The sequence below is a fragment of the Typha latifolia genome, chromosome 1, assembly GCF_019914945.1.
Source record: "Typha latifolia isolate L0001 chromosome 1, TyphaL0001v2, whole genome shotgun sequence".
Taxonomy (NCBI): Eukaryota; Viridiplantae; Streptophyta; class Magnoliopsida; order Poales; family Typhaceae; genus Typha; species Typha latifolia.
In genome coordinates, this window is record NC_133086.1 from 19231534 (window position 1) to 19259253 (window position 27720).

Consider the following 27720-nt stretch of genomic DNA (forward strand, 5'->3'; position numbering starts at 1 on the left):
ACTGGTCCACTTGGGTCTGGATTAACGCTAGAATATGTGAATTGCTGACGTGTATTATTGCCCATTCATAAAATTTTCCGCACATATTCGATCACAGTGTCTGTTGACCAGGCCATGCTTGGTCAAACTGACTCGAATTGATCCTCCTAACCTCCGAGTCTCTGACCCGTCTATTTACCGGGTACGGATCGGTTTCGGCTTCATTCGTACCCACTTACACTTCATTTTCCCTTCGGTTCTCGACACTCTCGTCCAGTTCTATCATATCTCCGCACTCCTCACCGTTCCACTGCAACAATGGCCGCCATGGCGCTATATCCATTAAATTACTGCACCATTTCTCGAGCTCCGAGGCCTTCGTCCACCCTCGCGCGCTCGGTGACGTCACCGGCCCCGTTAATCTCCGTGACGAATCCCTCTTCTCCCCCTCCTCCTAAGAAAAAGGTCCTCCTCTTCCTCTCTTCCCCTTTCTTATTCTCGACGCGGAACCATAACCCTAGGTCCTCTTCTTTTTTATCCTCGTGAAGGTTCTTGTTCCCATCGGCATGGGCACGGAGGAGATGGAGGCCGTAATCCTCGTGGACGTCCTTCGCCGGGCTGGGGCAGACGTGCTTCTTGCCTCGGTTGAGAAGGATCTCGTGGTGGAGGCCTCATCGGGCACCAGGTTGGTGGCGGACACTTGCATCGCCGCTTGTGCCGATGAGATGTTTGATCTCGTTGCTCTTCCAGTAAGTTCTGATACAAAAGAAGCAATGGTTGGCTTCTGTTAATTATTTAACCATCGGTATGTATGTGCCAATCTGTCGACAGAATCATGCTTGAGATTGTCTCGGAGATCTTTTTATGTGGTTTAGAATTTTGATGGTATTTGAATTTTGTATAGTTTACCTTCCACAACATATTTGCAGAGCTATTCGGGTATATATATATAACGTCTTGTTAGCTTACAGTGTTGTTCTTGGAAGAAGTAAGTTTTGATGTGTTGGTGAGTGGAAGGATTGTGGTAATGTTGGTCAACTTTCAGTTTTGTCCCTTATCCAATTGTTTTCTCCGAATGAACAACTGGATAAAGTACCATGCGCTTCTTCTTTTTTCAACCTAAGAGAAATACTATTTGTTCCTCTGTTTCTTTTAAGTCGAGTTAAATTTCTCTAGAAGTGTTTCATTTGTGCCTTCAGTCCTCTAACTAGATATAAATATCGATTATTCTTCATGTTCCTCATCATTGCACCTGTTATACATTCAGGGAGGTATGCCAGGTTCTGTGCGGTTGAGAGATTGTGAAATCCTTCGAAAGATGACAGTCAAGCAAGCAGAGGGGAAAAGGTTGTATGGTGCTATATGTGCTGCTCCTGCTGTTGTTCTTATGCCCTGGGGTTTACACAGGAGAAAACAGGTTAATTGACAATTAAATCACAAGGATGTCTTACTCTTTGTGCACCTATCTTTAGATGCTAATATACAATTTTCATTGCAAGATTACTTGTCATCCGGCCTTTATGGACAAGATCCCTACTTTCCGAGCAGTTAAATCAAACATCCAGGTTTCAGGAGAGCTCACAACAAGTCGTGGTCCTGGGACAACTTTTCAATTTGCTTTGGCTTTTGTCGAGCAATTGTTTGGGTGCAGTGTAGCTGAAGATATTGGAAGAATGTTGGTTTGTTCTTGTAACACTACCCTCATTCTTATTACTTATATTACTTCTATCTCCGTTGAGGAAACTTATGATTTTTCCAGCAATTAGCTTTTTGTAGGTCTTTATGCCACTAATCCACTGCCTGTGTTTTGAAGCATGTTCAAGTACTATCCTATTGGTAAATATACAAACTCTTGGAACCTAACTACCTAGGATCTAACAATACTTTGAAAGGTCATTAACAAAACTCGTACCTATATAATTCCTCATGTCCTAATGGTAACACCTGGCCACAGGTTTGATTAATTACTTGGCAAAAGTTTGTGAACAATAAAGTCTTGCAACTTACATAGTTTTTACTGTGACAAAGGGTTAACACCTTACACTATTTTTAAAGCTTAATTTCTTTCATTGGCATCTTTTTTCTTATGGCTATCTAATTGGTGAGTATATATTAGATAATTACAATGCTTCTATCCCATATTAAATTTCACAATTTTCAGTTTAGATAGGTTCAGAAGATGCTCATCTTGATAGCTCAAGAGGGATTCTTTTTTCTCACTCATATTGGGTGATTGACTTATGAATTACTTTGATTCTTGTATAAGTATCAAGTATGATTGCTAGAAAATAATCATGGTTTTGGAAAGCGTTTTTGGTAGCACCCTTAGTGGGGCAGTGCACTGGCCGCCACATAAACCTTCAATGCTGCTAGCACAAGACAGGAGGGGCCACGTGCCAGTCTTAAGCTAACGAGAGAGAGAGAGAGAGAGACACATGCATCCTTCTCATTTTTCTCTTCCTTCTCTTCTTTTGCTTCTATTTCTCTTTTTCTTTTTTCTCCTTTGTTCTTCTCTTTCTCTACGTTGGGAACCCAATGTACTAATGAGTAGGTAAGTGCCACCTCTCACTTAGTTGTTATGCTCTCTCTCTCTCTATACATACATACATACATACATACATACATACATACATACATATATATGTTATTTTATGATTTTTTGTTATTATAAAGATAAACTATTATTAAAAAAAATTTATATACTATATTAGTATATTTATATATCATATATAATTATTAAATTAGAATGCTTTGGCATCCGCCTTTCGTCTTTGATGTTATGCAGTGGAGTGACCACCCGTCATTCCGTGGCCGCTTTTTAAGTATTCTAGCATTTAATGCTTGTTGGTTTATTGTTTAACTTTTTTAAGTATTCTAGCATTTCATGCTTTTGTATAATCAGTGAGTTCTTATGTTCCTAACTTTTAAGTCTTTTAGTTATAAACTTATAATTACCAAGTGGTTTAAACGATACCTTACATAGCTGAAACACTAATAGCTCATCATTCTTTACTTGTGGCATAGCTGATGCAAATTGATGGTGTTCATCAAAGAAGTGAGGAATTCAACAAAGTTGACTGGTCTTTTCATCACACGCCTCATGTAAGTGCTTCATCCCTTGCACTAAATTTGTAAACATTGTTGTTGTCACAGTTACAGTTATTGAAGCATTGTTATATATCTTGTGCATAGTAATGCAAAACCAGGTAAAAGAAATGTTAATGGAAACAGAGTTAAAAATGAAATTAATGGCTTAAGTTTTGATGCAAAAATTCTGATCCTGAATGGCTGTGTTTAGTGTTCTTTCATATTCTTGTAAGATCAAGGGGAAAAGAATAACTCCTGAGAGAGCTACTGTGAACCATCATAAAGATGTGGAAAACTACTGGAAATCAAGGTTTAAAAGATGGAGGTCTAGATTTTGTATGCAATTTCAGGATGAAGTAAAATGAAGATATAAGTCTCATAGCCTCGTAGATCATGGAAAGCATGACCGGGAAGTATTACTTTCAGATACTTTATTTGGATGATTATTTTGATCAATTTACCAAAAATATAAATTTTCTGATCAATTATCTTTGATAAGTAAATTAGAGATGATTTGTCAGTTACTATACATTAAAGGATTCTGGTAAAGATTTTCTAGCAAACAGCAAGAATTAGCATTTCAGAGAATGCATATGGCAGTTATGTGAAAGCCTTATTCCCCATTTATTTTTTGTTGGAACTTCATTCAATATGCCAGCTCTGTTAGGGCTACTTTTCTCCATAATCAGAGCTCTTTCAAATATTCCACTGTTTCCATCCAATTCCTTCTGCTCTCTTCTTTCTCTTGTGGCAATTTCAGCTTGGATCAATCCTGCATTCTTTTATACTTGTACATTAGACATGCCCAAAATATTTTAAACAAATTTTGTAAATTATTTCTTCAACAGGTGCAATGTCCACACCTCCCAGCAACTAAAATATACTAATGTGTTAGTTAGAAATATATTTATTTCTTGTCATATCCATGCTCCCAATCAGATTTTCAGGATTTCCTTTATAATTCTGTGTGAACTTGTAACTGGAAATGTCGGAAATTTAATCACTGAAACATCTACCTCATAGTAGATAGAATAAAATAATCATATGTGCTTTTCTACAGTCAAAATAATATGGATATGTCATCTTGATAAGAAACAACTTGTTTCTCTGGAATTAGTGAATTTAATCTGTGATTGCCATTTATTATTTGCGTCCACTGAACAGGTTCTTGTTCCAGTGGCACATGGGTCAGAAGAGATGGAAGTGGTAATGTTGGTGGACATATTAAGGCGAGCAAAAGTGAATGTTGTGATTGCATCAGTTGAAAAATCCACACAGTTTGTTGGATCTCAAAATACAAAGCTTATTGCAGACAAGTCCATTTCTGATGCATCTAAATCAACATATGACCTCATCATTCTTCCTGTACGATATTTGCCATTTTCTCTTTTCCTGGTTACTGAAGCATAAGGATCTCCTTTTTGTTATTTTCTGCAGTCTCAATACTCGTTAAATTGAACCAAATAGCTTCATTCATCCTTTACTTGTTGATTGCCAAAACTTTCGTCATTCATATGTTTATAAGCTACATAGATATGCTTCTAATATTTAATCTTTTGTTAATGAACACCATGCATGCCTTTTAATCATAAAGTAGTTTGAAATTTGAATATGCTTTTATGTATGGACTCAATAAAACGTGTTATTATCCCTTGTGCAATGCATGCACAGATTTGCTTTTACGCAATGCTTGTTGGTTTGGTTTATCTTTCCATGATTAGCAAATTTATCTTAAATCATGGTTTCAAGTTACTCTGCTTTAGTGTTTCTGAAAGTTTGGAGATCAAAGATCATGAATTGTAGACATCAGACAGTATATATTATTCTTCTCCTCCTTTATGCACAAGGTTGAAAGAAGTTAACATCTCCTATGAGTATTTACTCACACATATTATTCATCCCCATATATCCAGAATCTGAACCTTGACTTCGGCTGATATAATATTACACTGATATGGAATAACTTTTAGAAGCATATGTTGAAGACAATAGATCATCTTTTCCTTGCTAATATAGAGGATCACTGTTCCTGTTGACTTATTTACCCTTGAACACTTGACATAATTATAAAACTTATATGTTTCATATGGGCGTAAAACATTACAGGGAGGAGGTGCTGGAGCTGCACGTTTGCAGAAGTCAAGAATTCTAAAGAAGTTACTCAAAGAACAAAAAGAAGCAGGGAGGATATATGGTGGGATCTGCTCTTCTCCAGCTATCTTGCAGAAGCAAGGTTTGCTAAAGGTGACCGTTTCAAGTGCTTAAATATAACAAGTCCTAGTGCCTGTAGCAAATAGTGATATCATTATTATGCTAAATAGGATAAAGTAGCCACAGCTCATCCTGCTGTTATCGGTGATCTCACTTGTCAAGTTGCTGATGGAACTGGAGTAGTAATTGATGGAAACCTCATTACTGGAAGGGGCCTTGGAAGTGTGATGGACTTGTCCCTGGCTATTGTCAGAAAATTGTTTGGCCATTCACGAGCAAGAAGTGTAGCAGAAGGGATTGTTTTTCAGTACCCAAAATTCTGAAAGCCCAAACTTATCGATGTTAGGAAAAAAATATGTAAAAGCAGATTCAGTGTAACACCGCTACATACTTGGGATGATGACTTTGTGTTTCAGACTGCTGACAAAGTTCTCTTAACTCAGAATCATTCTTCATTAGCATCTCCTGGGCATACAACTACAGTTATGTTTGACATTACACAGCTTGATATTGTCTAAGCTCATCAGTCTGTGGGTCTACGACTACTTGTAACACAGGTAACTTGGTAGATTTTCAACTTTTCCTTATCTTTTTTTTCTTGTAGTTTCAGTTCTAGCAGATATACACTTGGTTCAATAATGTATTGTACCTCCTGGCATTTAGAATATTTTGACAGAAGTTTGTTTTAATGCCAGGAATTTAGTTGTTGATCTTGTCAATTTGCAAACAAGAATTAGCATGTTGATCCAATTTGCATCATTATGTCTATGCATCTTGTATCTTGTTTAGTCTTCGATGAAACCGCAACAAGATTGCAAGTATTTATAATGGAAATAATTACTTCCGTACGCACTCTGTTGCTTTTATTTGTTTTATTATACCTTTGCATACCAAGTTAAGTCTGGCTTTATGACAACTTTCTGTTCTTGCAGGGGGTTCACGTGCCATTTCTTGGGGATCCAAATTTATTCTCTCCATCAAAAGACTGGATGCCTCATTTCTATTCATCCCATTTCACTCTACAAATGTCTATTACTGTCAAAATAGAAAGGGACCCTCACGCTGTTCAATGCAGGATTCTCAACTTTTTCCGGATGACCAGATGATTTCAAGTTTTCGAGCTATATGTTGTCACTGGAGAGGTTTAATCTCCATCAAAGATTTTGGACTTTCTGGATATTTATAATCAATGCTAGTCGTGTATAGATTTTTGGTTTAAGTCCGTCAAGAGTATTTGATGATGCGCTGTTAGATCGAAAAGCTAGGTATCCTTGTCACCTGCAGAAAGGTGCCGGCCCTTTCTGGCTTCTGCAAAAGACTGGAGTATATTCTTTTATTTGCTTGGTCTATAGCAGCATCGAGAGTTGAAATATTCCGAGCCCCATTCAACCATTGCTGGCATGCACTTAAACGCTTGTCATGATCAAGGACCTGCTCCTTGTTGCAGCTATCGTTCGTGTTGATATCTTGTAATTGTAATAAGCTGCTGATGGTTAAGTGATACTACAGAATTAAGGGGATTTTTGATAATGATAAGAACAGAGAATGATAATTTATACCGAGTATGCCATTGGGTTTCTTTTATTTCTTTGTACGGCGTCATGTTTGGAATTCGAGGTAAGTCTTTGCAGTTGATTGCTTGCTGTACTAAATGTGGCATCCGTAGGAAATTTGTGGCTCAAACCTTAGGGAACCATTTGATTTGACCTAAGCTAATTAAGGTATTCACTCTTCATGAACTAGACACAGTAGTACAGAGATTCTGAAACCCAAAGCCCTTAGTACTGGCTCTATAGCTCGACCATGTGGAAAATCAAAACATCATTGCCCGTAGAGTTTTAATCATTCCGCTGCTAAATCACGATACGAGTAGTTCGACTTGGCCTTCCATACCAACTGTTGGGGTTTCATTCTATTGATCACAATCCTTGTTCTTAGAATAGAATTATATGCGCTCTAGATGTAACACAGCTCATTCTATTATCCAGAAATACAAAAAAGACTGAAGGTTGTGGTAAAAGCTTATTTTGTGAACTGCTCATCTCAAACGCGTCTTGTTACGAGATACTTCAAAGAAAACGTTTCAGGTCGAAGACTTTTTCTTATTCCCGTGCTGAAAATTATCACAAGAATCCCACGAGGAGAACTCCCTGCTGATTTGACTATTGATGATGCCTAGTTCTTGAGACGCCGGATGGCCAGGTAAAGAGTTCAAACTCGTTTGCAGCTTCCACCATCTTGATTATCATCCAAGAAATAGTCAAAACATCCCTTTTTACCTGAAGAAAACAAAACTTTGATGGTTAGAAACAGCAAAGTTACGGTAGGAACGGAAAACTACAAGTAGGAGAATATCTGATCTTACTAAAGAGTGACATTAAAACGAACAAAGTGAAAGAAGATTTCCTGGGATTTCCTGATTCATTGGAGGATGTGCCAGTGCCAGCAAAAATGATATATGAGAATATCTATGGCATTTCTAGTTATATATTTAACCCCCGTTCACTTCAGAAATAAATATTTTTCTTATCATCACCGTAACGCTATTCTAGAATACAAATACTATTTATCAAAATTACATCTTCTATATCACACACCAACCCAATTACTAATTTACCTTTGATATCTATCCTATCAACCCATTTTATATTAATTCAAAGGACATTCATGGTAATTATATATATATATATATAAATTTCTCATATTTTCCTTCACTTTATATCATTTCAAAATTAATTATTATACTCTTGTTTCAAAATATAAGTAAACATAGAAATAATTATTTTTTAACTAATAGCCTCATTTTAAAAATAATAAATAGGAATATATATTTTAGAATTGCTCTTATTCCTAAACTGAAGGAGGGGGTAAGGATGCAGCTTAGGAAACAAGACTTACCCTCATCTCTTAATGTTATAATATATACATATTTCCTAAGAAATAAAGCAAAGATCATCAACTCTTAATGTTATAATATATACATTTTCTAAGAAATTAAGCAAAGACCCTCTTCTCTTAACATTATGATATATAAATTTCCTAAGAAATTAAGCAAAGACAGTTAAGAGTGAATGGTTTTGTATATAAGGAATTGTTATGTGTAGGTGTGCATTAATCAATCAGTAAGCAAGGGAATTCTGTCATTAGGACTGCTATTTCAACAAAATGCGAGAGTACATAAATCTCTAAACCTGCGTATAGAAAGTTAAAATAAGTATGTTGATATGGTTCAGTAGGTCAAGAAAGTGACATATTATGTACTCCTTTCTTGCCTGATGAAGTCAGAGCAAATCTCTAATACAAGCAACAAGAGAACAGAAAATAGATGCATTTGTAATTACTGTCTCAAAATATAATGAATAAAAACTCATGCTATCAAATTTTGCATATCATCAAACTTCAATAAAACTGAACAACCAAATGAAAAGAATATTTTGAAATTCGAACACTAGGAAGCTAGTGTATGCGAACATAGTCAGAACTTGACTTACCAATGTCTCGAGATGGGACTAGATGTTTGATTGATGAAATTACATGAATTTAGAATGCATGACAGGTGAAGCAGCCGCTGAAGGATCTGATCTGGCCAGCTTTGTGGAAGTATGACAACTTTTTGGTATTCTTGGCAACTTCTTGGGCTTGGTTGGCACTTGCTACATTACGCATCTCATGTGCTTTTTTCTGAGAGAACCTAAGCTTGTTCAAGATTTTTTCCATTGACAATGATCTTTTCTTTTCCAGCTTCACCTAAATAATCGCAAAAAAGTTCTAAGAGTAAAAAGATATGCACCATCACTCCTATGATATTCGAATAGAAGGCTAAGCATCATTCTACTGAACTTTACAAGTCTCTGTCTTCATCATAAGGTGAATCTTATCTCAGAAAAATAGATGATGCTGCAAAACAGCAAATATGGAATACCTCTAGTTTCCGTATTGCTGCCTCAGCCTTTGCCTTTTGCAGATTCTCCCATGCTGTGATCTTGGCTTCCTCTCTCTTAAACCTTCAGATAATGTGCCCAAGTGGTTAGACTTTTGGAACACAAATGCATTTTGACAACCCTCTGATAAGTGTAGCATCCAAGTGAAGGGCAAAGAAGGGAAACAAGAGGTAGTATGGGAGGGAGCAAAATAAAACGGAATAGGCAGTCAGCCTTTTGGATAAAAAGGACAAAGGTCTTTATAGGTTAACTGAAACTAACAATTGGGGAAGTGAGTTGACCAATAAAACAAAATTTATCTGATCAAACTACAGTTGGAATCAAATCTAAACAATTGACATATTTTAGCCTAACAGAATCAAAAGGTAGAACCTTGCAAAAACAAAAAAATCTAAACTTAAACTAAAGTGGAAGGAGCTAGTACAGCAAACACTACTATGGTACAACCCATCACAACTGTAAGGATAGATGCACAATTGTTGCCTAGGAGTAGTTCAATAATGAAATTCCAATGAATTACTAAGATGTCCAATCAAGGTGGTGACATTATAGTGTTTCCTAAGAACATCTACATAAAAAAGCCAACTAAGGGTGTATATATTCTTACTTCGATAAGCATTTTGCAGATTCAGTTTCTTCCCAGGAAGAAGACTTAGCCTTCACAATCTTCTTCTTCCACTCTATGATGTTTGTTGAACGCTTATCAGATCCTCGTGTCACATGTTTCTTTGACCACCTAGTCACAGTTACCCGATCATCTATCTGCACATCCCTGACCTCAAACTTTGAGAAATGACTCTCCAGCTCTTCAATTGGATCGGCTGATGGTGAATGGGAAAACAAAGACCTATCCTTGGGAGAAGAGGGTGCAGTTCCCTCGGGGCTCATTTGTGTTGCCACATCCTTCCTCAAAACTACAGGAGAAGTTACAGAGGTGGCTTGTCTTGTTTTTCCAAAAGTATCATCTGCAAGCCATATTAAAACAGGATCAGCTAAAATAATGAACTTGGATACCAGTACAGAATTGGAACGCTCAACATACCATATTTGTTATCCTGCAACAAAGTAATGTAATTGCTGACTGAATCATCTTATCCTCTTTTACATAAGCAGAAAATAAGTTATCTTTGCTTATTATTGAAATGCAGTCCCTTAGCTAAATTGTTAAGTCTGGTATTAGTCCCTTAACCATGAGGATGACTAGTAGATGATTACAATTTATAGTAAACAAAAGCTGCATCACTGATAATTTATCTGCTACAGAATCAATCAATTCAATGACTTCCAGCTTAAGCTGGAATCTATCTTATCCCGAATCTGGTCCATTTTAACTTGCACGTAGTTGGACAATAGTTCATGCGTATATATGTTACAGATTTAATATGGTAACAGAGAAAAATCCATATAGCATCATTATCTTAGAACAACAGCAACTAGGCAACCTCTGTTGGTCTTTTATATGGGAAATGACAACAATACATGTGTGTTGCCCACCACTGCAACATGCGATTATGCTTTTATTTGGAATGAACAATTAGAGTCACAATTGCTTTTATAGTTGTTAAAATGACAATGAAATGCATATTTCAAAGACCACATTACATAATGAATTAACACCAACTGATCAGCATATATGCATAAAACCAAATTCATATGAACAATTTTCCATTTTTGCCATCTAGAAGAAACCACGACTATGATTTCAATCAGGAAATGTACAGAGCAGAAAGCATGAGTTGCCAAAATTTAAGTCACTGTAACCAGGTAATAATCCCAAGGAACGCTCTAAAACATCAAATGAAAGGACAGGTGAAAGGATGATCCAGTACCTTGTGTAGTATCTTGAGAGCTCGGCCCAGAGGAAGATGACTCTGCCAGTGTATCAGACCATCCATGTATGCTTGCTGACAAAATGTAAGGTTCTCCATTAGCAGAGTAACATCTACTTCCCCCAACACTGTTGCCTAAGCCACCAACTATAACATCTCCCCCACCTCTTCCATTTTTGCCGCTGTCACGGCAAGCACGTTCTGGCATCAAAACCCCTGCTGAGAAAGGTGACTTTGCCACAAAGTTTCCAACTTTTCCACCATCAAAACACGGAGCAAGAGGTGAAGCTGATGAGTATGCAGCGCCAATTCCAGCAGGGTGTCCAAGTGGCCCACTTTTCGACTTCGGCCGCCTATGATGAGGCGGAGGAACTGACATCCTCCCACCACCATCACCAGAAACTGGACTAAAGATCCACTTCTCTGCATCCTCCCATTTTGAAGGCAATGCCCTTCCATTGTTGAAAGGCAACACCACGCCACTTCCAGCATACCTTCGGCTGCTATTCGATGGAAGCGGCACCCGCTCGGAGCTCCAGCCTTTCTGGTAACTCGCAGCTGCAGCACCATGCCGATGGTAGTTTGGCGTCCCGGGACTAGGGAATGTGCCTGATCTGCTGCGAGATGAAGCGGCAGAGCTCTTGCTCATCCCTCCTAAGCCACCAACAAAGAACCTTGGGGACAGGAGAGCCACATCAGCTCCTTGGCCGTTAAGATCCAAGGACGCAGGCCGCCGCCTTTGCAATTTCACACCAGGTGAAGGAACGGCCTCAGATCTAATCCTCCGGCTTTGGCATTCTGAAAAAAGAAAGACAACAATAAAGCAGCTAGTTTAGTACATGGATTGTGACAAAGAACGGAAAAATAAAAATGGGAAGTGGGAGCTTGAGTGTTCCCCATACCTTTGAGGGCGTGAGAGGACAAATGCTTTAATGGGTCTGGATTCTCTAACCTCTCCTCTTCTTCTACTTTTGGTTCTAATATGAGACCCTTAAAAGCTTCAGATTTTGCTCTTTGCCCTTGAAATAATGCACCCAACTGGGGTAAGGAGTTTAGTAACAGTAGCTACAGTATGAATAGTTGAACAAATAGCTAGTAGTACTGACTGACCTCTGGAGTTTGTAGCTGTGGGATGGATGTGGGGCTGGGGAGCGAGGACATCGAAAGAGGAAGAGGGCACTCTTCTCGCTGGATCTGGATCTGGGCCAGGGCCACCGGAGCGCTCGCGTCCCGCCAAATGCTGTAACAATCGCAAAAAGCTGGTGTCCCTCAAAATGCACAGGAAGACGACGAAGTCCTTACGGAGCTAACAAAGCGAGGAAAACTCCCAACAGTGCCAAAGTTGCCATTTTTATCCTAGAAGTCCGCTATTTCTCGTCACCTCACCTTTTCTTCTCTCCTCGTCCTCTACATATTGTTGAGTATTCATTTCTTTTTATTTCTTCCTTTCTTTTAGTCATCAAAAGTCATCGGATTCGAGTCTCTTTCACTAATTTATTTGCATTGGATGCTCCTTAGATATTAAAGTTATCATGAAAAATAATAAACTCGTCAGATCCATTGACTCTCATTGCCGAAGTTCCTCCTTTTCTTTCCTTCTCTTCTTGAAATAAACAATTGCTGTGAGAAACAGTCTAATCGAAGTCGTCAGCTCAAATTTTATCACTCAAGAGGGCTGAAGCTCGACGATAACAAACACAACATTTGAAGAATTAGATAGAGAAAGAACGAAGCCATCACAAATTTCGGAAGTAAGAATTGCTCACCAGATCGGAGCTTTCTTCCTCCCCTCTTCGTCTCGATCCCTTCTTTCTTTCTGCCTCCGATCGCGAATGCCGCCGCACCGGCTGCTCCTTCTTCTTCGTCTTATTCTTCTCCTCTTTCCGCTCGAATTCCTCAGCCCGAAACCCTAACCTTAACCCTAGTTCGTGGCCCGGCATTCTGGACGCCTTCGCATTCCCTCGAGACGCTCAGCGAGAACACACAGTGTGTGTGTGTGTGTGTGTGTGAGAGAGAGAGAGAGAGAGAGAGAGAGAGAGAGAGGGAGGGAGGGAGAGAGTTGTTTTTGACTGATTAAAATAGCATGGCGGGTGAAGCTCGAGAATAGTATCTAAAATTAATTGATTAATCTTATACTACAGAGATTAAAAAATTAAATGCAAGTAATCACCGAGATAACAGTAACAGTGGCAAATAGCGACAGCATTATCGAGAGGAAAATGAAATGGCTTTGATGACGAAAGGGCATTTCCGACAGAATAATTCAGGCCGATTCCGGTGTGGACGTTTCTGCCACCGACTAGCTGTTCTGATCCAGCCAACTAATAATATAACGTAAATTCAATGATTCGATCTTTCACCCGGCTGGGCCCATATATGATACGACTCCCTTGTGCCCGCAATATAAGCTTTCTTTTAGCTTAATTTTTATTTTTACCTTCCAACCAATACCAGATATAAGTTTAAGAAGGGAAAGAAGAAAAAAACAATACTATGACCGCCTGCACCAACGATTCGATCGTGTAAATTTTAGTTGGCATTAGCAAGTTTTCTTTGTTAGTCAGAGTGAATAGGGGTTTGTTTACGAACTTAAATTAAATTAAAGGAAATCGGTGGTGGCGCCACGGAATTAATTGGTCCATGCGCGGCGGTGTGGGCCCGATAATATCGAAGCCTTGTCTGGACACCTGGGGCTTGGAACAAAGCAAGCCCACATGCACCGAGCTGTATTGATTTCACCTCCCCACCTGCATTCACTCCGGGAAGAAGACGACACATCCTGATGAACAATAAATGGAACGAACCATATGTGAGTGAAAGTAATTAAATGGGCTCCTGATTAATTATTGCTAGCCAGGCCCCACATAGCCAATCAATCCTTTACGCGCGCATTGTAAATTTGTAAGGATACACAGTACCTTTCTATTTCCATCTTTATTCGAGATCTTTTGTGCTACTCATCTTGCTCTTACAGTGTGTGTAAAGACCTGCAACTCAGCAATGCAGCAGCTAAAATAGCACAGGCTCTAAGCAGCACGGACGACGAAATGGTAAAAGTCTTCGCGCTTTTAAGGTCCAAGCAACTTGGCAGGTCATGAGCCTGCAGCCTTGTGATCCCTTTACCCCTGCAGCTCAAAGCCCGAGGGACATCTCGGGGTACAAACAAATTATTACGAAGCCACGCAACAAGGGTAAATAATCTGACCATCTGATCGAAGTTGTGCTACTGTACGTACTGTACTGTGTGATAACCCCAATACTTCAAAAAAGTGCCATTTCACGTGACTATGACCACACGGAAACAGGCTAACGCTGCATATTTAAACTACAATCAAATCTCAGCCAAGGCCAGTGGTATTAGTACCAACCAGATTTATATGATATAACTGGAAAAACAAATCTAATTAAAGAATTGAAAAACGGCACAACTTCCTAGCGACCCCTTCTGTTCCGTGTGAATTTTTTTTTTTTATGTTAGATAGATCATGAAATTGTAGACTAATCAAAATTCTCAATACATAGGACAACTAAATCACAAAGAGCTCGAATTATATATATACAGTTCTTCAGTAAAAAATTTTACTAAATATTAATTTCTATGGAAAGAATAGGCCCACAGAACCTAGTATAAGCTACAATAACCACCTGTCTAATCCATATGATTAGTGGACACTTCTTTATAATTAGAAGAGACCGATAGTTATTACTTCCTATACAACATTATTGTTTTCGGTGATAAAGGCAACACTATTACTTCAAAGGTAACAAAAAAACCTCAGGTATCTAATAAAAAATATATATTTCATCGATTTCAAACGACATATTTATATTTTTAAATTGACTTTAACTTAATATGAAGCCTGAGATTAATAACATGCACATTATTTCTAGTAGAATAGAACCTGATGAACCGATTATCAAATGGTTGTGCAGCTTGATATTTTTTTTCCAGTAAATCTGGGGCTCTATTTGTAAATGATGACAGGAGAAGGCTTTGTTTATTAAATAGTCAAAATATACTATTATTTGTAATTTATACTTAAATGAAAATGATAGACATCCTCCCTTCCCAACTCTCTTTGTGAATTTACCTACTAGGAATATTGCAATTAGTCCTCAAATTTCATACCAAAAATGTTAATTTTCAATTTTGAACAAGTCAGCTGCTGGCTCATAATCGCAAGTTAAAACGCTAAAATAAAAGATCAGTTAAACTTAAAACACTGAACTCATTGATATAAAAAAGAGAAGAATATTCCTTAAATTGTATTGATCTATTAATCAGATAAATTAGAAAGATTTGTCATATTACAATGGAATAAACTTGAAAATAATTTAAATTTGAAGAAGATAAACAATCAGATCCCCTCTTCACTTTCATCTGCATGAGAAAGGCTAATCATTTACGCATTTTTTGTTTAGGTGGGTATATAAGTTTACAAGTATGCCTAATTTCGTCAAAAACTCTATGCCTCCTCTACTTTAAAAGTAAGATCAATTTTAAAATACATTTTTTTTTGTTAAGTAGGATAAATTTTAAAATAGATATTCTTTGTTATTCTGAGATTTTTATTTCAGGAATTACTATTCTTTTATTTATTTTATATTCTAAAATGAGATTATTATGGTGTTCAACTTTTATTTATATTCTAGAATAAGAAAAATATATTTCTAAAATCTAAGACTGTGGTCACTCATAGAATAAGAGTGAAATATGTATAACTATTTTAATTTTTAATACTAAAAAGAGAGAGCTAATACTAATATAAGATATTCTAATGTTTAGTTTAATACTAGTATATTTAATGTGACATAAAATTAATAATAAAGTATTGAAGAAAATAATATAGGAAATTGGTGAAGTTTTAAATCAAATGATAAAAATTCCCTTAGTATATATTAGTAGTAGTACCAAATAATATTTTTCTAAAATAACATTATTTTCCATTACAACTGCAGACTTGAAATACTCCGTATCCGCAATATGAGAAAATAACTATGCACTACAAAATAATGTAGAGTTATAAGTCCACACTGTAAAAAAAATAACCTCATACTCTATATAAAATAACCATGCACTAAAGAATATAAAAAACTTTTGCAGAATAATACGAGATTATAAGCCCACACTCTATTAAAATAATAATACACTAGAAGATATAAATAGGCACTACAGAGTAATGCATAGGTTATAAATTTGCACTCTATGTAAAAAAATCATGCACTGAGGATATAAAAAGGCACTGTGAAGTATGCAAAGTTATAAGCTCGTACTATATATAAAATATTCATGCACAAATAAAAATAAAGAGGCACTACAAGGTGATGCAGAATTATAAGTCCGCACTCTATGTAAAATAATTATACACTAAAGAAAATACACTATAAAATAATGCTGGATTATAAGCTCGTGAAAGGTAGGTCAGAATTTTTGTCTTTCGCAAAATTTACTAGTCTAAAAAAAGATAAAATTTTAAATGTAGGTGGGATGACTAATATTAAAAAAAAGATAGATGAGAGAAAAACTAAACTATAGTTGAGATGACCAATACTTAACAGAAAGAGATGGTGTAGAAAGAGAATCTTAACTGTAGCTTAAATAATATATAATTAAATATTATCTAATTTAGAAGAATTTTTTTTAATTATGAGATATTATTAAATTACTTAAAAAAATTATATAGAATAAAATAAAAGAGAATGATGAATTCTAAGATAAATTATTATTTAGTTACTATACTAAAATAAGGAGACTTCATTTCTATTTCAGAAGTGAACAGGAGCTAAAAATCAGAGGTGCAATTGCTGCCCTTCCGTTTCAGCCTAGATCATGCTCGGACCAGTATTGCAGCAGTAAACCAATTTTTAACTACATAGAAATTTATTATATTATCCCAATTGTAATACAGCTTTCTTTGTCCTAGATGTACAGAGAAACCATTTATATGCCAGGCCGACGTATCAGCAAAGTATCCTCAAAAGGGAAAACCCAAATCTCCAAATAGTCTTCTTGATGTTAAATCATAATTATAATGTAGGCCCCAATGTAATCCCAACTATTTGAGTTTTTAACCAAACCAGCACTCCTAAATATTTATTTTGCGTGACTAATATATTTCAAAACTTAAATATAAAACTAGGTATATTTAAAAACTGCTGATTTTAGTCAGATCAGTAACTTATATAAAAATTTCAAATCTAAAATATTACGAGCATAAAGAAATGCCGAGTAAATTCAGTCTGCGATTCATATTTATAAAGCACTAAACCAAAAAAAATATTATATAAAAATCTCTAAAATTTAGGCAGATTTTTGAAAGGATTTAAAATTTTCCTACAAATCACTAACCTCGCTAACCCTATCAACAACTTTAAAATTAAAGTTGCTAATTAGATAAATAATTTTCGAACACCTAGTCTCATAATTAAATTTTAAAATTAATTAGACAAAAATAACTAGTAATGATATTGGAATTTAACTGTTTTCTCATAACACTACCTATATAATTCAACCTTCTTGGAAAAATCCTACATATTTCCGCAGGTATATATATATATATATATATATATATATACCATCACACAGGAAAAAAAAAAGAGCAAAGAAACAGATAAGTTCTAGTCAAAAGGAATATATCACTTAGATGTGAATGGGAGGTAAATTTTCAGAGTATTACCTGAAAAATATAAGTAACTTGCAACCATTCAGATAAAAGGACCAGAGGAACAGCAAGCTGGAACTAAATAATGAATGGTTACGATCAAATCACACCTTTAGACCTGACATATGAATCAGTCGATAGAAGCATCTCGAATGAAAGGTAGGTCAGATTTCAAACCTTTTGTTGACCATCCGATCTAAACAACTTTTGACTTGTTGGCTCGCATTTCCACATGCACAAGCAGGCTACCAAGTCCTGCATTACTGGGGAACTCCAATTTAGCATCGATAACGTAGGCTACCAGTAGCATTATGATTATCTTAGCATCCAACAGCCAATTCCATCCATTGCCTCCTTCACAGATACACCCACTGCCAAATTGCTTTATTGTGTCGCTGCTGCCATTCATTATTATTCTAAATGACGTGCCATATGTGTAATATGTATTTTCCAAGCTATTTAGCAGTTTGATCAGAGAGAACAAACGGTACAATAACCAATCAATCATGTATTCTCCACGTTCAGTTGTAATAAATTCTAGATGCCAAGAACTTGTGCAAAAAGGATTTAACTTACCAAGTACATTTTGACTAATGTGAATTTCATCAGGAGCTGAGATACCATATGCACGAGCAGAGACCTGATTTTAAGCAGCAGCAAAGACACAGATGGAAAATGATAAGAGCAGTCTTACAGAAAATTATACAGCAGCCTTGGACAATGACACCTGTAGTAGAAAGGTTTTCCAAGTAGCTCTATAACGCAATAAAAAATCCATATGAGGTGATAATATTTTGGACAAAAGAAAATAAGCATAAAAGGTTCCTGACTCATAATGTTGCAAGCTCTCAAGTAGGGAAACATAGGGCTTGTTAAAGAGTAGTGACTAGTAATTGAATCTTCGAAAGAATTATACTCACTCGATGGGACTGTTTCGACTTCTAACCTTCTAAATAGAGATAAAGAAAACAACTGAACTATTTAATTGCAGAGGAAAAGAAGCAACACCCCAGTTCATAAAACCTGACAAGAAATGCCAGGTGAAAAACAGACAAATCTACACAATGCATCTTTTCTAAAACTATTCCAAGAGAAGATAATCACAGACTAAAACTATACCAAATAAAGTGAATACAAAAGGTAGTACAATGACTCCAATACTCAAATTAGATGGCATGGTTCTGAGTGTTTCAACCCACAGTTGCTGCTTTCTAAGAAAACTAATTACAATTAAATCATCCACTCAGTGTAAGTTCTTCTGAAGTGGTTTGCTGAAAATAAGAAGCAAATGTACATTAGAATGAATCACATCAAGGGATATAAGGAGGGACTAATGTATGAGGAAGAGTTCAGATTATACATAGATGGAAAGCTTTGGAGGATTCATAATCTATCAGCAAGACAGTTACTTTCATAATTGATTTCATATATTTAGTATATAGACAAGGATTTGATTCGATAGACAACCAACCATAAAAGCAAGGTTCCCAAAATCATCCGATCATAATTCAGGCTCTGAAATCAGTTAGTTGGCTAGTTTCAGTTGGGTATTGGCCATTTCGGCCAATCCAAGTCTGCATCAGCTGAAACAGATTTGACTCACATCCGATCTGGAGACATCAAATAATTGATCTCTCTCTCTCTCTCTCTCTCTCTCTCTCTCTCTCTCTCTCTCTCTCTCTCACACACACACACACACACACACCAGTGCCTCTCTGAAACGGATCTGACCTACATTGACGCCTGCTGAAGTCCGGCCACCTCTGACATGCAATTTTTTTCTTCTTTTTCCCTTTCTTTCCCTCTTTGTAAGAAAACCCCTATTTCTCTCTAACACACACCCTCTCTCCTCTCTATTCTGGGGAATTCTTATGCCGCAAAGAGGGAAGAGAGTAAATTTTCGAGAGTAGAGCAAGGGAGATAAGTGAATGATTTTTAATGTTTAGACTTGATACATGAGTAATTACTATTTTTCTTTTTTCTATCATTTTTTCTAAGTTTTTTTTTTATTTTTAAATTATGTAATTAAAAAATAGTTTGATCCGATACAACTGATACGTCATATATGTACCAACAATTCTTTTTCTAAGTAGCCAAACATGATTCCGATACTTTGAATCTTGCATAAAAGCAACCATGCCAACTGCAAATGTGAAATGCTCAAGAAAAACAGAAATTGAAAAGGGCACAAGCAAAAATTCATTTAAATGATCTATCTATTCACTTTTTCAAAAGTATATTATCAAATTTACATGGACACAAACTATCATTAGCTCGTTATCAAATTTACATGGACATCAAAGCTCCCACCTATGTGGGGTCTTGAGGAGGAAGATGTACAACCATAAAAATCGAGAGTAATGAACAGAAACATTAACAGCCGACAATCAACAGAAATGCGCAAAAACATGAATAGAATGAAGACCTGGAATACCAGAAAAATTGAAGGAAATGCTTTTATTAATTTCTGTGTAACAAGAATTACTGCATGTATCCTGACTCCTGATAACTTCATTTAAAATTTTAAATTAGAGTTGAATGAAACTGAGTACAATGAATGCAATAGCAGGCTCGCCTATCAGCACTGAACATAACATAGTTCTTGACTAATACCTGTAAGTACTATTCAAAGGCCATCAATAGTCTAACACTTAAAGCTTCACATATCCACCTTGCTAACAATTATATGGATCAAGTAATGAATTCAGTTAAGAATCTACTATGAATTATATAAATCAAGGAAACCAATCCAATATCATGCCACTAAAAGAAACGGAAATACAGGGTTCTATATGAATTCAGTAAAGATGCAAAGGCCCATAAGTCCATAACCGACAAGTCCATCTCCTCCAGAGACCCAACACCTAATGGCTTAAGCCATTGTTGTGATTTCCTTGCATACAAAATTAATTAATTATCAAAAAAGGTAAAAAGGAAAGAAAGTGAGGAAGTAAAAGAAATCAAAGGGAGGAAAAGGATATAAAAGGAAAGGAAGTAGATGGACAACCAAATAAAGAGCGTAACATATGAAGACACGATAAAAGAAAAGGTAATTAAATATAAAAACTAATATCAAAACCAAACAAATGAAGAATTAAAGCGAGAGGAGATTGAGAATATAAAGTGAGAAAGAAAAAGATGGAAACTGAAAAAGGGAAGGGAAGAAAAAAGTATTTGTGAAGGCTAATAACATGAAAAAATAATCACAAAAAAAAGAGTGAAGAAGGAGCTTTTAGAAAATTTTGAGATCCACAAAGACAACGTAATACAAACATAAGGAAAATTGAAATTCAAAACTAGAAATTCAAGGGAAATCAAGAGAATCAAAAAGAAAATGGAAGTAAACAACTTCATGAGAAATAAGAAAAATAAGAAATAGCACAAAAAAGAAACCACACAATGAAAATGTAAGTACAAACAAAATAAAAGCAAAAACAAAAGAACACCCAGTGAAAGAATCAAAAGAAGTTCCATATATATATAATCAAAACTGTAACTTAAATTAAAAAATAGCATATATACAAAAAAAAATTAGAAGGCAAAAGAAGAATAAAAGAACTTCAAAAGGAACATGAAGTATAAATAAACTAATTAGGAAACAAAAATAAGAATGAGAATGATAAAAGAGACGAAAGATAAACATGAAAAAATGTAAACAAACATCAGAAATAAATTACAATAGAAAGCCCTGAGATGACAAAAGAGCAGCAGAGAGTAAAATGTAAAAGTGAGAAGAAGCTAAATAAGATAAAAGAAAGAAAGAAAGTAGTAGTATTCCAATTAATTCAAACATCAATAAAATGGCCATTGAAAACCAACATCAAAGGAAGATTAATAGTGTTATCACTTGTGTGATATAAATTCAGAAAATACCAACATTCCTGATTAATACTATCATGGTTCGAAGTTCGAAGTTTCAGTTGGTTTTGGTTTTGACCCCTAAAAAAAAGAAATATTATACAACAACAAAAAAGAAGCAAGAAAGTGAATAGAGGAAAATAAACAAATGAGAAGTCAGAGAGAAAATTTTGGAAAATTACAAGCAAAAAAAGGAACACAAAACACTGAGCAAGATATTTTTATTCATGAAATATTTTAACAAAAAACCATCATTCAACAACATTGACAAACTCTGAGAATTAAGAACAAAATATTTCAAAGAGAGTCAAAAGACTAATTAAAAAGGAATAAAAGTGTTAAAAGAAAAATTAAAACAAGAATTATCCAAAATAAATGCAACTGCATAAATAAACTGAATACAGCAATGATCCTGAAGATTCCAAAAGATTTGAAAATGTATAAATAAAGTAAAAGGAAGAAGACAAAAAAAAGGAAGACAAAAGAATTGCCAACAAGAAATGTAATAACAAATTAAGAGAAAATAGAGTGAATAAAAAAATTGACAAGGAGTCAAAAAAAAATTTGTAATCATCTACCAAATGCAAGAAAGAAAAGAATACTGAAGAAACTCCAAAACAAATTACAAAACTTTGAGGAACCAAATTTAAAGAAGTAAAGCAAATGAAAAATAAAAATAAGAGAAATAAAAAAAAATAAAAGAAAATTTAATCATCTAATAGGGCAAACAAGAAAAGAATATTATATAATACAAGTCACAACACTTTGAGAAACCAAAACCAAAAGGGAAGCAAAAAATAAATAATAAAAGAAAATTTGTAATAAAGTGAAAATGTGAATTAACAAGACTGCCAGTAGGCACAAAATAGAAATAGATATAGCAAAAAAAATTTTAAGCCAAATATAAATCAAAAGAAAGAAGGTTGTAAAGAATATTGATGTTATGAAGAAGGCAACACCAAATAGCTAAAACAAAAGAATAGAGTGAATATGGAGATAGAAGAACATATATTTCCTACACTGGTGCATACGTCGAATGCATGGTAATGCAATGACACCAAAAGGAAAAGTTGTATGCACTGACCAAGGAAATAACTAAGCAAAAGGGAGAGAACTAAAGATAAAAGAAACATAAGGAATCATACAAAAAGGAAAAGAAAGGAAAAGGGAAAAGGGGAAAAGGAAAAAAAAAAACAAGACAAATGAGAAGTAAAATTTTAGAAAAGTCAAAAAGAAAAAGAAAAATGCCTTGCCCACAAACACTTTGTTCATTGTAAACATTCTACCAAAAGTGATGGTGTTTCATCATCATGAGCATTGATTATGATGGTTGTAATATTGAGAGAAAAATTGAAAAAACTTTTGATTCCATGTAAGCATATGTTCTTTGCCAATGCTCTCTCTTATAAACATAAATATAAACCACAAAACTTTGAGAAAAAAACCAAAAGGGAACAAATTCATTTGAAAAAACAAATGAAAATTGTAATAAAGTGAAAATGTGAAATAACAAAGATTGCTAATAGGCACAAAATGGACATGGAAATAGAAAAGAAAACATAGAAGCAAAAGTAAATCAAAAGAGATAAGTTATAAAGAAGATTGAATTATATAAACAAGATACAACCAAAAAATAATAATAATAATAACAACAGAACGGCAGTGACAACATATGTAATAATAAATGAAAAGAAAATGCAGCAAATGAATTGTTTTGAAGAGAAGTGGAAATAAAAGAATATAACTATTAAATAGTGCAAGCAAGAAAAGAATATTGAAGGAACTCTAATACAATTTGGCAACCTCAAGAAACCAAAGCAAAAAGGAAGCAAAATCATTTGAAAGTTTGTAATAATGTGAAAATGAGAAATAACGAAGAAGACCACTGGAATGCACCAAATAGAAATCAAAATAGCAACCCAAAAATAGTAGCCAAAAATAAATGAAAAGAAAAAGTAGGTTATAAAGAAGACTGATATTAGAGAAAAGATTACACCAAAAGAAATTAAAAACACAAGAATAGAGAGAGCATTGACAAAGAATATATGCTTAACCTACTGCATTTCCAGAAATGCAACAATGACAGCAAAAAGAAACCCTGTAAGTACTGAACAATGGAACGACTAAAAGCAAAAGTGTGAAAAGAAATATTATAAAGTCATACACGACAAAGGAACTAGAAAAGTGAAAAGGGAAAAAAGTAAGGCAAATGAGAAGTCATAGGAAAAGAAAATTTTGGAAAATCAAAAAGAACAAAATATGAAACATCAAAAAGCCATCATTTAATAACATTGACATTTATGAGATGCTGACAGCAAAGAGAAAAGTTGTAAGCACTGAATAATGGAATGACTAAAATCAAAAAAGTGAAAAGAAGTATTAGGAATCATACAACAAAAGAACTAGAAAAGTGAGAAGGGAAAAAATAAGACAAATCAGAAGTCATAGAAAGAGAAAATTTTGAAAAATAAAAACAGTACAAAACATGAAACATCAAAAAACCATCATTCAACAGCATTGACATTTATGAGATGCATGTTCTAACTTCTAACACAATGACAGCAAAGAGAAAAGCTGTAAGAATTGAACTATGGAATGACAAAAACATAAGTGTGAAAAGAATTATTAGGAATCATACAACAAAGGAACTAGAAAAGTGAAAAGGGAAAAATAAAACAAATGAGAAGTCATAGAAGAGGAAATTTAAGAAAATCAGATAGGAAAAAAGAAAATAACAAAATACGAAACATTAAAGATATAATTCAACAACATTGATTTCAATAAATTAGACCACCCTAGCCATGTTCTCCAATAATTTGAGCCAGCAAATAATTTCTCATTGCTAATATCATTCTATTTCGGTCTCTACACCCGAAACCTCCTTGAACTTAATCACTTCTTACCGGTGCAAAATTGGCCTCAAAAGACAATTCCAAATATTTGTTTCAATAGCATGCAAATAAAAAAAATTGGAATATAAGAATACAAAAGAACAACAAGGATCCAAAGGCCACCAAACATGAGCTTCCATCCTATGAACAAATTTTGAACCATGTTTAGCAACAAAACCAACGCCTAGTGGATGTTAAAGAAATTGTTGGACCAGGATTGCACCCTAGTCCCTACTATCTCTTGTATCCTAACAAAGTTACAAAGGTAAACAAGCATCAAAATATCTACTACACTTATTTATATCATATATTCTCTAATAAAGTGACAAACTAATGCACGTGGCATTACATAAGACCTTAAAAGCAGTTTGCAGAAAATCATAACCTTAAAAGTAGCACACAAGAACCTACACAAGCAACATGAATTTCTTATCGAGTATTGACTATTCAAGAATTGCGCACATTGATCAAACTGTTATGTTTTCCTTGCCTTCTCATGATCCCACTTCATCCAACATCTCATGAAGGAAAAATAATGAACACTTTACCAAATAAGATAGCTTGCTCATCAAAATAAATTAGTTAATCTACAATTAAAGCTATAGCCACACAAATGCCCTCCACAAGAATAAATACATCCTCCACACACAAGCTACTGATGTTCCTCAACTAAGAGGCAGAGGCTTAAAAGATCAAATGAGCATTAAAGTACTATCATTTCCTAATGTTGATCTAAATTGCAAATCAAACATATAACTTTAAGACATCAGCAATAAACACTATTGCTAAAAAACTAAAGTCTGAAAATTACAAATGCAACAACTTTTCGCCATGTATAACAACTTTTATATCTACAGTATGCAAAAGAACAAAGAGTGACCCTTAGAATTTAGAACACCATCCCAAAATAATTTAACTTGGTACGGTCACACAACAAGTATGTATAAACTAAGAGCTGTGAAATTCTTTATCATTGTGAATCACTATCCAAAACGCATATCATAACAGCAGCATAACTCATCAGTTATACGTGGTGAAACCAACAGAGTACCCATCAGCATAACAGACTTAAGACTTCAGTTACAGCCAAAGAAACTAAACATATGATAGCAATAATCAACATGTTAAATATAACATGAAAGACTAAACATACCATAAGATCATCCTCAGACACCATTACTATGCTCAGACATCAACCATCAGTTGCGTCTAAGGTCTTTGGAGCAAACGGATCATGTGTAGGACCCGTGTCCTGCCCAATATGCCTCTGTACCAGGCGCTGCAAGTCTGCCATAACCTTGTGCTCTCGCTTTGACTTCTCCTCATAATTAAACATTGCCAATGCACGCTTGTCCTCTGCACTGTAAACCTGGTTTTCTTTCCTGATACGGATAGCATTCATCCTCTGATGTCTGCTTCCACTCATTACATATCCCAAGCTTTCAAACTTCTGGATCTCCTCAGCAGATAAACCAACCTCTCCTCTTCTTGGAATACGCTTTCCTTGCTGCACGTACTGTGCTATAGCATCACCTTCTCCCGGCCTCAGTGCTCCACCATAGCTAATGTGGCCTTCAGCACGAGGGAGGGGAACGGGCCCCACGAGTGGCTCATTATCCAACATAGGTTTCTTCTGAGCCTCAATCATCTCCTTAAACATTAGTGCCTCTGGATCGATCTCAGGCTTCATTGCCTCACCCTTACCTACATTTGCCTCAGAATCCGAAGAACTCTCGGACTTTGACCTTTTGCTCCTCTTATTGCTCTTTGAGATCTTCCTCTTCTTAGACCTAGGGCTAGTATCCGATACCTCCTCACTGTCATCTGATCTCCTCTTTTTCCGACTACTCATAGTCTTCTTGAATTTCCTGGGCCTGCCACTTCTTGATTTCTTCCTCTTCCTCTTATCATCCTCGTCATCGCTCAAAGAACCATCAGAATTCTCAGACTCCGTGCTAGAATCATCGTAAGAGGAGCTGCCGCCCGAATCCTCGCTCAACTCCGAGTACCTCTGCTTCCCCTTTCTCCTCCCTCTTCCACTCTTTCTCCCCCTTCTCTTCGTGGAATCGTCCGAGTCCGAATTCCTTCCACTCGCTGAATCGTCCGATCTAGAACCTCCGGTGCCTTTCTTTGCACCTTTCTTTCCCACCGCAACGTTCTCCTCCTCGAAAGGAGGATCCATCGCATCATCGGGCTCAATTAAAGGCTCGGATTGCCCCCTCTCACCGCGGGGAGGGCTCGGGGTCACCCTCCAAATGCAGTTCTTGAGCTTTTTCCGCATCTTCTGGCGCTTGAGTCGACGGTAATCGAAGTAGCTCAACCCCTTGAGCTCCTCGTCGTCGTCGGAATCATCTTCGACGTAGCCGTCGCGGCCCGAGGGTTTACCGTTCCGAGAGTGGGGTTCGTGGTACGGAGACCAGTCGCGGCGAGGGTCGCGATTGGGGCTGCGGGAGCGTCGCCACGGTCGTGGCGGCGGCGAGGGCGACGGAGTCCTGGATCTAGGGTTCCGACGGGAGAGGCGGCGATCCTCGTCGCGGTCGGAGAAGGGGGATGGCGAATCCCTAGATCGCCCCGGGAGAACGACCGTGGACGCGAGTCTTGAACGGGACCTTCTGGCTTCCTCCAGACCCATCGCGGATTGCTTAAGCCGTTAACTTGAGCCGCTCGAGCCAATATATAGAGCAGAGCAGGAGACGTCTTATCAGGTGCAAACCACGTGAGATAAAACCACCAACTTAGGCCAATTAGGGCCCGTAAATGACAGTATTAGGCCAATTAAATGATAGTATTAGGCCCATGTAAATTCTCCATGTTATATGGGCCTGCTAGTCGCATGGATTTGGCAAGAGTTCAGCAAACCGTCCTTTTCCCCTCACATTTATATTAAAAGAATTCTTATATGTGACAGAATGAACAGTTACAGCGTACAATTCATTTACTTATTGTAAAAAGATTTACAATGAAATGTTAAATCTTTTACATGGATAGATCACACATATATTGTCACTATAAAGTTCTAATTAACAGCATAAACATTTGTTTACCAATAGGATACAGCTGAGTAGTTAAAAGGGCTTATATTGGGTTCATGTTATATAAGACTATTCGGGTTCGATCTTATCGACATTGGTCCCCCAAGGCCGCTTTAAGCTCGAAGTTTCTTTGGCAAAAGCCCAAATTAGCTTAGAGGATAACGTTGGGCTAGCTTTCGAGGGCAGGCTCGGGCTTGGGTTTAGTGAGCTTGACTTTATTAGTTTCGGCC

At 36.1% G+C, this 27720-nt stretch overlaps 3 protein-coding genes across 6 annotated transcripts; 1 reads left to right on the plus strand and 2 right to left on the minus strand.

Annotated features, from left to right (window-relative positions):
• The first annotated feature begins 212 nt into the window (after positions 1–212).
• Positions 213–6842, plus strand: LOC140780348 (protein DJ-1 homolog C). Its single transcript, XM_073125822.1, has 9 exons — positions 213–444; positions 528–728; positions 1247–1396; positions 1479–1658; positions 3004–3081; positions 4231–4431; positions 5173–5310; positions 5388–5834; positions 6210–6842. The coding sequence occupies exons 1-8, from the start codon at positions 298–300 to the stop codon at positions 5598–5600; spliced, it is 1308 nt and encodes a 435-aa protein (XP_072981923.1). The 5' UTR covers positions 213–297; the 3' UTR covers positions 5601–5834; positions 6210–6842.
• Positions 6843–7162: 320 nt separating this feature from the next.
• Positions 7163–13297, minus strand: LOC140780346 (uncharacterized). Of its 2 annotated transcripts, none has more exons than XM_073125818.1 (8): positions 12814–13297; positions 12158–12287; positions 11950–12066; positions 11048–11845; positions 9826–10183; positions 9200–9281; positions 8769–9024; positions 7163–7556 (listed from the first exon to the last, which is right to left on the minus strand). In XM_073125818.1, exons 1-7 carry the CDS (start codon positions 12985–12987, stop codon positions 8818–8820), a joined length of 1866 nt encoding a protein of 621 aa, XP_072981919.1. In that variant the 5' UTR covers positions 12988–13297; the 3' UTR covers positions 7163–7556; positions 8769–8817. The 2 variants fall into 2 exon arrangements, with proteins under 2 accessions (XP_072981919.1, XP_072981921.1); XM_073125820.1 differs by having other exon boundaries at positions 11950–12085; positions 12158–12722; positions 12814–13005.
• Positions 13298–17788: 4491 nt separating this feature from the next.
• On the minus strand, positions 17789–27101 carry LOC140780347 (uncharacterized). Of its 3 annotated transcripts, none has more exons than XR_012107487.1 (3): positions 25612–27101; positions 18286–18349; positions 17789–18107 (listed from the first exon to the last, which is right to left on the minus strand). XR_012107487.1 is itself a non-coding variant. In XM_073125821.1 (2 exons), the coding sequence occupies exon 1, from the start codon at positions 27088–27090 to the stop codon at positions 25651–25653; it is 1440 nt and encodes a 479-aa protein (XP_072981922.1). In that variant the 5' UTR covers positions 27091–27101; the 3' UTR covers positions 17789–18349; positions 25612–25650. The 3 variants fall into 3 exon arrangements, 1 of the variants encoding a protein (XP_072981922.1); XR_012107486.1 differs by having other exon boundaries at positions 17789–18164; XM_073125821.1 differs by having other exon boundaries at positions 17789–18349.
• Between the last annotated feature and the right edge of the window lie 619 nt (positions 27102–27720).